Raw genomic sequence first — 10,916 nt, 5'->3', positions numbered from 1 at the left:
GGGGGCCCGGCTGCGCATCGTCTCTGGCTGTCCCTGAGCCCCGGCCGCTGCCCGCTCGCTGCCCGCGCGGCAGGCCGTCCCCCTGCGCTCTCCCCACGCGGCTTCCGGACGACTTCGCGTCCCCGAGGGCTGCCGGGGCCGGGGCCGGCTCCTCCTTCCCCACCTCAACAGCTCCTGGAGAAAGAGGGTTTCCAGCGAGAGAGACTTGAGAGGGACCCAGGGAGACTCTGGAGATGGAGGTCAGAGCAGGGATCCTGGAAGCAAAGGCCACCCCCTGGGGAGGATGGGGAGCTGGCAGCCCTGCGCCTGAAGGGCCGTGTGTCTGAACTCCAGGGGAAACAGAGAGCCCACGCTGAGGAGGAAGTGACAGCAGTGACCCCGCTACCCCAGGCCAGGACGCCCACCCACTGGCCACCCCTGCACGCACCTGTCTTCTCCTCGACTCCCATCTGCCGCCAGGAGCTCGAGGCCTCCCCCTTGCCCTGTCCTTGGGCCCAGAAAGGTCTGCTGAAGGGAAACCCTGGCCAAAAAGAGACAGGAGACACTGTGCTCGGTCACCAGGATGTACAGCGGGGGACACCCCCTCTCCGCCCCCACCTGCCAAGGGAGGAGGCCACTCTGCACACTCCGGGTAAAACTGAGTGAGCTCACACGTCACTCGGGGCCAGGTGTCCACCTGTCTCTGGGAAGCACGTTCCAGAGTAACTGCCGGACACACGCCTCTCAGAGGCCAGCCGCCGACAGCCCCCTTAGCACACAGGCCCCCGCAGCAGCCAGCAGTGTCTCCCGCTTCTGCACCTTCCCAGAACGTGGGCAGAAAGGGCTCCTAGGGGAGGAGCGGATGGGGAAAGGAAGCCAAGCAGGAGGCCTGGGAGAAGAGGCCAGCGGTGCTGACCATCCAGAAGTCAGGGACCAACGGCGCAGTGGCCAGGTCCCCTGGGGCGAGAGCCTGGGGATTCTGCTCAAGTCAGTAAGAGAGCGGAGAAGCCCAGCCTCGACGCCCTGATCCAAGCCCTGCGCCAGGGAAGGAATGTGTTGGACCAACCAGTGGGCTGAGGGCATTCGTGAGGCTTGCCCTGGGGCTGCCGGTGGGGCTCAGTTCCCTGTGATCTCCCAGGACTTGCCTGGACCTGCTGCTCCGCGCCCTGGGGGTGGCGAGCAGTGGGTGTGAGCAAGCCTGACATAATTAAAGGACTGGGCTGCCCCGACCCGAGGCCCACCGCCGAGTCGGGAGAATTCCCAAGCCCCCGGCTCCACCGGACCAGCAAGTGTGTGACTGACATGTACTGACAGACAGACAGACTGGATGAACGGATGAATGACAATGAATAAATGGATGAATGAATAGAATTCTGCCAAGAAAACCAGGGTCTGAAAAACATCTCACTGTGAGAAAAACCGAGGGCGCCAGGGCCCCTCGGGGTGGGTATGCGACAGCTCAGGGCCAGGGGGCCTGGAGAGAGGAGCTGACCATGACCCGCCCCACCCTCCGGCCAGCAGCCCCGATCTGGAGCCCAGCTTCCCGAGCAGACACGTCTCACACGGACTGGGAGGAGCAGCAAGGTGGGGGCGGAGGACCACGCATTTCAGAAGAGCCCGGGACAGAGCCCCATCCCAGGTCAGTCCTGCCCCACGGCGGCCCCCAGCCCCGTGGGGCTACTGCAGTTCAAATGTGAGCTGATTGAAGTGACATTAATAGGAGCGCCTGGGTGGCTCAGTCGGTTAAGCGTCTGGCTTCGGCTCAAGTCATGATCTCACAGTTTGTGGGTTCAAGCTCCACGTCAGGCTCTGTGCTGACAGCTAGCTCAGAGCCTGGAGCCTGCTTCATATTCTGTGTCTCCCTCTCTCTCTGACCCTCCCCTGCTCATGCTCTCTCTCTCTCAAAAATAAATAAATAAAACATAAAAAAAAAATAAAAAAATTAAGTGACATTAATAAATAAGATAAAAAGCAGCTCCAGCCACAGTTCTCGTGCTGAGCAGCCACATGTGGCTGGGGGCTCGTGGCTGCCCTGTCAGGACACCAGGAGCGCACGTCCTTCACCAGGAAGGTGCCAGAGAACAGCACGGTCCAGAGGAACGGGGAGGAGGACTGTGAGCCTGCGGGGGGGTGGGGGGGTGTTAGGGCGGGAGGCCCCACCTCGGTCCCGGCCGAGGCCCTTACCCAAGGACAGCCCGTTCCTCTTCTGCAGAACGTCCCTGTAGAAGTTCTGCTGCGCGTGGTCCAGCCGCCCCCACTCCTCCCGGGAGAGGTACAGGGCCACGTCCTCGAAGGTCACCGGCATCTGAAGCAACACAAAAGGCCGGCTCTCCAGGACGCGCCAGGACCCCCTGGAGGGGCGCGATGGCTGCCCCGCTCCCGACCCTTGGCCTGGAGTGACCCTGCCTCAAGTCTGCTGGTGAAGCACGACGGCCACCCGAGAGCGGCTCCACAGGGTCAGGAACGCGGCAGCTGTGTGCAACGCAAGGGACAGGAACAGGCGTCCTTCCCGGGCACCGCAGCCTCCCCCTGGGCTCTCCGCGCATGCGCCCCCGCCCTCGGCGCCGCTGCATCCCGGAGATGCCTCCACATCCCTCTGCTTTCCCCTCAGCCTTGGACTTGGACGGGACACTGACCTGGGACCAGGCGGTGAGGAGCGCCGCAGCCATCTGCCGGTCTCTGGTCCTCCCCTCGCGAGAGAGCACAGGCATCTGGGGGGTGGGGAGGGCTGAGAGAGGACAGAGGTGCTCAGGGCGGCCGCCTCACCCCACCTACCGGTGACACCCACCGCTGCCTCAGACGCACCCTGACCTGACCCAAGAAGAGGGTCAGTAGGCTCTGAGGCTGCGGGAGAGGCTCTGGGGGCAGGGGGCAGACATCCGGGCATCTCCTCCTCCCCGCCTCTGCTGTGAGCCTCCACTGCACCCCACAGCTGCCACCCAGAGAGTGCCCCTCTCCTCGCCCCTCTCCTCACCTCCTCCAGGCAGGAACAGAGCTTTCTCCTTAGAGCCCTGGCTTAGGGACACTCGGCTCTGCGCTGCTGGAGCCCCGTCCCCCTGCGGTGTCCCCTCAGGCTGCGGCTCTTCGGGCTCCGTCTTGATGTGGGGAGACTCCTGCGCAGCTCCCACCGGCACCGTGTCCTCGGACTCACAAAGCATTTCTTGACAAGAATGCTCGTGACCTGGAACCTGGGATGACAGCCCCCATCAGCACCCCGGCAGAGAATGGGGGACGCGGCCGAGCCCCGCACCGGAGGGTCCTGGCAGCCGCCAGCACCCAGGCGGCCCAACGCACCCAAATGCAGTTTCCCTCTGGCCTTGCTTCCTTCTCCCGCCCCGGGGCCCCGCGCGTGTCTGGTGCGCCCCCACGAGGCCGGGCCAGCACGGGTAGGAAGGGAGGCTCGAGGCCCGGCCCGGATGGGCTGGCCAGCCGCCTCCTCCCTGCTCCGGCCTCGCCCTCCCACAGCAGTGTGGGCTGCTACTCTTGTGTTGGGGACACCGCGTGCAGGGGTTTGAATGGTGTCCCCCCAAATTTCATGTCTGCTCGGAACCTCAGAATGTGACCTTATTTGGAAAAAAAAGATCTGTGCTGATGTAAGCAGCATTCTGCATTTAGGCCGGCCGGCACGTGAGCTCAAGGTGTGTCTGACTCACAAGTCAACCCCAGGGCCACCATGTCCTGAAAATGACAGGGGGGTATCGTGTGGCCTTGGGCCATTTCCAGCCTGACTCACTTTGGTCACAAAAGTTGGGTTTTTTAGGTTGGAGGAAAAAGCCCGAGGGTACCGCTAACTGTGCCAAAGCCTCTGGCCAGCGTAGTCTGACAGAAGGAAACGTCTCCCGGCTCGCCCCTGCAGCACCCCACCACACTGGCTCAGGGCTCCCCAGGGTCCTCCTAACTCATCCCCTCCTCACACCAGCCTCAGCTGGGAAGGTCAGACAACCGGGGCTCCAGCCAGACCAGCGCCTCACTCACCGCTCACCCCTGAGTGGGCACCGCCTTCCCACAAGTCTCCAGAGCTCCAGGAAAGGCATTTCCTCTGCACTGGGAGGCCCCTGGCGAGGCCTCATCATTGCCCACAGCCCAGGCACTGGCCCGCTTCTGGGACCTCAGGCCTCTCCCTCCCCCACCCCCACCTTTGTGCGTGTTAGGGTCTCAAAGAGAAGACCCTGAGGCCGGGAGTCAGAGGGCCCGGGAGCCGCACGGGCCAGGCGGCCTCCAAGACTCAGCTACGCTGCTTCCAGCTCAGATCACCTGTGAGAAAGAACTGCCCACTGTGGAACATTCTGGATGAACACAGAGTGGTGCCAGAAAGAATGACTGTAACTATGCTGTGTGAGCAGCAGAGAGCGTCAGGACGCGTGTGGCCGCTGGGTGTTACTAATGCATTGTGGAAGGGAACGGGAGCGGTGGTGGCACGTCTTTGTACCGCCTGCACGGAAGCGGGACAGCTAACACCGACGGTCCCTGACTTACGACGGCTCACTAACAGTTCTCGACTTTACCATGGTACAGAAGCGACGCCCATTGGGTAGAAACCAACCGTACATCTAAGTCTGAATTTGCACCTTCCCCTGGGCTAGCGACATGTCGTACGGTCCTCGCTTGGAACGCCAGGCGGCAGGAGCCGCAGCCCCCAGTCCGGTGCATCACAAACGTAAATGACTGACAGACTAACAGCCATCCTGGTTTCCTCCTTCAGGACATCACATGAGATACTCCGCACGCAGTTACGAGGTCGGCTTTGTGTTCGGTGGTCTTGCCCAATGTAGCTTCTCCGAGTGCTCTGAGCACATTCCAGGTGAGCGACATGACCTCTGATACTGAGCAGGTTCTGGTGTATTAAGTGCATTTTCCACTTAATACCTCCAGCTCGCAGTGTAACCCAAGGTAAGCTGAGGGAGACCTGGGTTTGTATTTGTACCGACACCTGTGAGGTGAGGCCGTCTGTGTCTCCGACCGAGGCCCTGGGTGCCGTGGGTGTTCTTATTTTACATGTTACGATAATGATCTGGATGAGACAGTGGGAGCAGCAAGCACAGGATATACATTTTTATAGACGACACACCTGGTTCCCAGAGGCCGGGGACTTGCCCAAGGTCACACACCTGGCTGCGCTGACTCACAGTCCTTTGATTCCAAGCCCAGGGGCCCTGGACCTCCCTCGGGCTGTAATAACACACATGGGCAACATGTGCAGAAAGGACTAGGCGCTCGGACCCAAAGACGGAGGAGATGGGGTCGTAGGCAGAGGGAAGCGGAGGGTAAACTGAGTCTTGCTCTGGGCGCCGCCTCGCCAGTAGGACCCCCCGCAGGCTCCCTGTGTAGTCGTGTAGTCTTTGGCTGACAGACTACTGACCTCACCGGGCAGAGCAGATCAGCTCGCTAGCTGTCAGTTCCCAGGGGAGGACCTCCTGGTCACCGTCCTCCAACTCCTCCCATCACCGCCCCCACCACTCCAGTTCCTTCTAGGGCGCCCCGTCCATACCTCTCGGGCTTCCTCCTTGTCCTGGGTAGCCCGGGCAGCTCTGCCGTCTGCAAACATCTCTCTCTCCGGGCCAGAAAGCACAGCTCAGGGGTTGCTCCTTACTGGCCGAGACCTTCCGGCCGGGAACCTGCAAGAGCAGAAACTGAAATCAGCCAGCGTCTCCTGGACACCTCCAAAGCACCCTGAAAATCCCCAGCAGGCCCAGACCCATCCTGTTCCCAGTGAGAAATAAAACCTCCCAGATGCCCTCCAGTGACCTCACTCCCTATGGTGTTTTTTGGTCCCTCACTTGACAGAATGCTATTTCGTACTGTCCCCATTGTCGCTGAAGCCAGAAGGCTGCCTCTCAGAGCAGCCCGGTTAAGGAAAGCCAGGGTTGCCTCGGAAGCTGCATCTCCTGTCATTAGGGGCCAGAAGGTCTGCAGACATTGTACAAAACAGGTGCTGGCCACCCATCACTGCCAGCTCAGCTGAGGAACCTAAGCCCCGCGGTCTCCCAGGCGCAGGGCACACACAGCCTGCGCTCAGCCTCACTCGCCCCGCCTGGGACCCAGACACTCAGCCGCCTGCTCTCTGCAGCCCTCCTGCAGCGGTAACCGCCCGGCGGGGACCAGAGTCCATCCTGCTCGCGGGCCTGGACGGACCATGTCCTTCCCCTTCCTGAACCCGGGTCCAGGCTCCCTTCTCTCCCCACCAGCCTGAAGCCTACCACCTTTGACCCGTCCCCTCCCGCCAGCTGGCCACCTGCGTGGATCTCGGGACCCAGGCGCCCTCCCCAGCGCCTCTCTCACCGAGGTGGAGGCGGAGGGGGCACCTCGGGTGGTGGGGGCCCCCTCCCCCGGGAAGGGAGACTCCACAACCTGCAGTGGGCCGGGGAGCCGGGTGGAGACTGGGATTAGGGACAACAGGAAGTCCCTCCCAGATCCCGTTCCCCATGCTGCTGCAGCCCTACAGGGTTCCCAGCTTCAAGGGTTCCGGGTCTGGGGTCCGGAGCCGGGATGCACCTGCGCCGCCCGGGAGGCGATCTGCACCGCCAGCGCACGATCACTTTACCGGTACGTTCTTGTACGTTCTTGTGATACCAGCAAAGCAGGATGCCAAAATGGGATAACAAATTCTGTGGCAGGACTCTGCTATTTGACATTTCAAAGAAGCACTGCAGCTGTCCTTACAGGAGTGAGGGCACTTTTCCGGAGAGAGGGGGACCCTGGTCCTTTGCGACACACGGGCCTTCTGAAGGTCTTGTGGTGTCTCCATGGACACCTTCCTGGATTTCACTTAAGGCCCCAGGCCAGTGAGCATGTCCTCTGGGCTCTCCCCAAGACTGGCATGGATTTCTCTCTCCCTCTCCCTCAGAGCAAACTTAGGAAACAGAGAGTCCTGGGAACCTCCTTTACACACCCCCACCCATGACCCACACCTTCAAAAGCTATGGGACCAATCTGATTTTTTTAGATCTCCTCTCCCCCAGCTCCCTCTCAAGGCTGGAGAGCGAAGGGGTGAAAGGGTCCGAACCCCCAGGTCGATAGGGTCCCGCGCTGCGCATTCCACCTCCCAGTCTTCATTTCCCTTTCAACCTGAGAACTAAGACCCCCCCCCCCAATGGAAAACAGATTGTGCTTCACTTTCTAGGGTGAAGAACCCATCTCTCCCCTGAGCAGGGCACAGGGGACGGGTCAGAGGAAAGGAGTGGGACCGGGTCTGGGGTCAGATTCCAGGGAACATTCCCATGCCCATGGCCTGTGGTCAGCAGAGTCCTCTGAGACGGCCTCCTCCGGTTCCTGGCACAACCGGCCCCTGGTACCAGCCTATGGGTGTGCTGGGGGCTCACAGGGGTTTGATTTCCTTAAAACTTAGTTTCCAACATTTAAAACTGAGCAGAGTTCTCATAAAATCGGTTTTCTTGAAAAAAGGCAGAACATCGGGCAACTCTGGACTCATATTTCCCCCTTTGGGGGCCGGCAATCATGTGACCGCATTTCATTCCCACCCTGCCCCCACAGCATTTTGAATTTGCAACCCTGCTTTTGGAGTTAAATGTGTTTTAGGATTCTGATCTATTCTACTGTCACTCTGATGAACAAAAATATTACCCTTGGGGTTTGTCTCTGGTCAATATTTCCAGGTGTTTTAATCTTCAAGGTAAAGAGGGATGTACAGGGGCACCTGGGTGGCTCAGTCGGTTGGGCCTCCGACTTCGGCTCAGGTCAGATCTCACGTTCGTGGGTTCGAGCCCCGTGTCAGGCTCTGTGCTGACAGCTGGCTTAGAGCCTAGAGCCTGCTTCTGGTTCTGTGTCTCCTTCTCTCTCTGCCCCTCCCCCTCATGCTGTCTCTCTATATATATCAAAAATAAATAAAACATTAAAAAAAAATAAAAAAAAAAGAGGGATGTACAAAGCCAGGGGCGCCTGGGTGGCTCGGTCAGTTAGGCGTCCGATTTCGACTCAGGTCATGATTTCCAGGTTTGTGAGATCAAGCCCCATGGTGGGCTGTCTGCTGTCAGAGCAGAGCCTGCTCTTGGGATTCTCTTTCCCCCTCTCTCTGCCCCTCCCCTTCTTGCACACACATGCATTCTCTCTCTCTCTCTCAAAAATAAATAAACTTTTAAAAATTACTGTTTTCGAGCCTGACAATTATCCAGAGTAAGGGAATTCACTCCTAAGGCCATGTCAGCCCAAGGCAACCCCAAGAGTGCAGAGTCCCCAAAATGTGGATATGTCCCGACTCTTGGGCAGATGTTTCCCTACCAGACAAAAGGGGCCACTCCAGGGATACCGGGAAGCCCAGCGGTTCAAATCCCACTATGGATCACCTAAACTAGACCAAATGAAGTCTCAACATTTATTTAACGGTTCGGAAAAGATTTATTGAGCACCTACTATATGACAAACAGCAGCCCCTTCTTGGACAGGAGAGGAAACGCTTCCAGGGTCTGGGTCCTAGGACTGAGCAGGCGTAGGAGGAAGCAAATGTCACATTTGCTGTGTGGGAATTGCAGCCCCTAAAAGACTTCAGAAAGGCACCAGGGAAAGGTGAGTCAATAAGCAAAACAGATCAAAACCCTAAATGCCTCCAGCGAGCAGGCAGCACAGCATAGGACCCACGGCTTGGGTGTCGGGTGGCAGTTGGGGCCTCAAAAAAGCATATTCTATTCAAAGGGGGCAGTTGGGGGCTCGGTATTGCCAAAGCTTGAAAATCTTTTAAGAGAAGCCAGAAAAGAATTAGATTTCTATGTGAAATGTCCCGACTTTTAAATATTGATGATTAAAATAAAAAATTTAAGAACTCTGTATAACCCCAGCCGAAAATACCTGCTGTCCAGCTCACAGGTCACCAGTTTAGAGATGTACTCACCTCAGGAGCCTGTCCCACGGATAACTACCATGGTTGGAGGCGCTTATCTGAGCTTCAGACAGGGAGAACACGCAAGGAATGCCAACTCCAGTGTCTGGTGGCTTCGCTGAGCTTAAGAAGAGGTCACCTTCAGCAAATAAATCATGATCAGCCTTCAGAGATTGTCCTGAGAATTGACTCAGGTCTTACAAAACCACTCAGAATAATACAAACTAGAAAAAGGAATCATCTGAAATGGAGAAGGAGGAAAAAAAAAAAAAGGCTTGTACTAATTAGGGCTGTTAAGCCAGGTTGGGGACAGAGTAATGGAGAAATCTAGCCTTTGGAAGGAAAGAAGATTAGGGGAAATAAAGGAATGGGAGGAAAGGCCAAGAAAAACTGGAATCATGGAATAAAAAGCACAGCAAATGTTAACCACTGACAAAGAAGAAAAGGAAACCAGAGAGGTGGAGACCCAGGAGTAAAAATATTTTAAAGAAAATAACTAAGAGCCACCAGGGCCACTGAGAGCAGGGCGGCGGCGCTCACGCGGCCAGCGGCCCTTGCAACCCTGGGAGGGCGCGGCAAGCCAGTGGCCCCGTCCCTGGACGCGAGGCGGCCTCAGGAGCACACGTCCGGACCTGCGAGGCACAGGAACCCCACAGCCTGCAGAACACTGACGCCGAGAGCCAGTAGCCGAGGCAACCACGCCGCCCCGCCCACGCGCCCACGCGTGGCACCGATGATTGGTTGGTTCCCGGAGGCTCCGCCCCTCCAGCTTTTCAAGGCTCCGCCCCGTCGCCTTACCTGCGCGCTCCCGTCCGCGTCCCCGAGGGACGGTCCTGTCGAGGGGGGAGGGTCACCCTGGTGCCGCCAGCCGCTGGCCGGTGTGCCCGCATTTCCTGTCCGGCTGCCCCATCTCAACTTCCGGTTTCCTAGCTCTCTGGCGGCGTCCGCCTCTGGGTACCGTGCGCGGGGGCGGCCGGGGCGGTGAGACCGCGGGGTAAACACACACCGCGGGGAGGGACACGCACGGCATCCCCTGTGGGGAAAGGGAGGCTCTCTGCGCGCGGGCCCTTGCTGCCTACCTGCTCCCTCTGTGTGACACATATCTTGTTAAATATAAAAACATATGAAGAAAACATGTAGGGGCGCCTGGGTGGCTCAGTTGGTTGAGCGTCCGACTTCGGCTTGGGTCATGATCTCACGGTTCATGGGTTCGAGCCCCGCGTCGGGCTCTGTGCGGACAGCTCAGCAGAGCCTGGAGCCTGCTTCGGAGTGTGTCTCCCTCTCTCTCTCTGCTCCTCCCCTGCTTGCTCTCTGTCACTGTCTCTCAAAAATAAATAAATATTAAAAAGAAAAAAAGAAAACATGTAGCACATTAGCGTCAAACAACCATTCGTCAAAGCGGGGGAATCACATTTTATTCGGTAGCTGCTGACAGCAGGGAAAGAAAGATCTGAGCTCCTTCGGGTTTGTGCTGAATGACCAGGGGTTCAAAGGGAGAACGAGGGAGGAGGAGTGAGGGCCCACCAGGGTCAGAGCAGTGAACCATCACAAAAAGCAGGCCGTGTGCCGGTGTGTCCCTGGCAGGTAGGGAAGACAGGAGTCTGTCCTCCCTGGGAGAAGGGAGACAGAGGCCATGTCCTTCCTGAATGCTCTGAGAAAGGGAGGTCGGGGGCCTCTCCTCAGCCGTTGGCTGGGATGAACACTGAACTCTCCCGGCAGCACTGAGCTTTCTGGGGCGGACGTTTTAACGGACTGGGGTCCATTAAGCTACATGCTGCTAAACGCCATTCCAGAGTCTGGTCAAGTCTCTCAGGCTGCTTTAGCGAGAGGAGTTATGTGCTGAGAGTTCTGGAAATCTCAAGTGATGTCTTGCTGTTCTTCAGCTATGGCATATCCTGTTGCCCATCACAGGCAGCAGAAGTGGCCTTGTCCTGCCCCCGACAAGTTCCAGAATAGGAAAAGAGGCTCCTTCCTGGGCAGCAACACCAAGTGCTTCTTTCTGTGATTGTCAAGACTAGCAGCTTCAGCCTCAGCCAGGCAAGCTGTGGACCTCAAACCCCTTGCCCCAAACTTAACAGGACAGGCTAGGGGCCTCTGGATGACTTAG

The 10,916-nt window shown here is 58.3% G+C and overlaps 1 protein-coding gene across 7 annotated transcripts in view; it reads right to left on the bottom strand.

Annotated features, from left to right (window-relative positions):
* The window catches only part of ZNF205 (zinc finger protein 205), a 10,409-nt gene extending 975 nt beyond the window's left edge, over positions 1–9,434 (bottom strand). The window contains exons 1-9 of one of the 7 annotated variants that reach the window (XM_029948913.1): positions 9,317–9,434; positions 8,822–8,948; positions 8,347–8,476; positions 5,468–5,594; positions 2,954–3,167; positions 2,616–2,707; positions 2,164–2,284; positions 428–544; positions 1–174 (exon numbers count right to left, since the gene is read on the bottom strand). The exon at positions 1–174 is cut by the window's left edge and continues 975 nt beyond it. In XM_029948913.1, coding sequence (XP_029804773.1) covers positions 1–174; positions 428–544; positions 2,164–2,284; positions 2,616–2,707; positions 2,954–3,167; positions 5,468–5,524 — 775 coding nt within the window. In that variant the 5' untranslated portion in view covers positions 5,525–5,594; positions 8,347–8,476; positions 8,822–8,948; positions 9,317–9,434. Of the gene's footprint in view, positions 175–427; positions 545–2,163; positions 2,285–2,615; positions 2,708–2,953; positions 3,168–5,047; positions 5,135–5,467; positions 5,595–6,258; positions 6,374–8,346; positions 8,477–8,821 lie in introns of those variants that run through there. The other 6 variants (XM_029948910.1, XM_029948911.1, XM_029948912.1 and 3 more) reach the window with 6 other exon arrangements.
* Between the last annotated feature and the right edge of the window lie 1,482 nt (positions 9,435–10,916).

This window comes from Suricata suricatta, chromosome 8, assembly GCF_006229205.1.
Source record: "Suricata suricatta isolate VVHF042 chromosome 8, meerkat_22Aug2017_6uvM2_HiC, whole genome shotgun sequence".
NCBI lineage: Eukaryota > Metazoa > Chordata > Mammalia > Carnivora > Herpestidae > Suricata > Suricata suricatta.
This window is presented reverse-complemented; position numbering and strand designations above follow the sequence as displayed.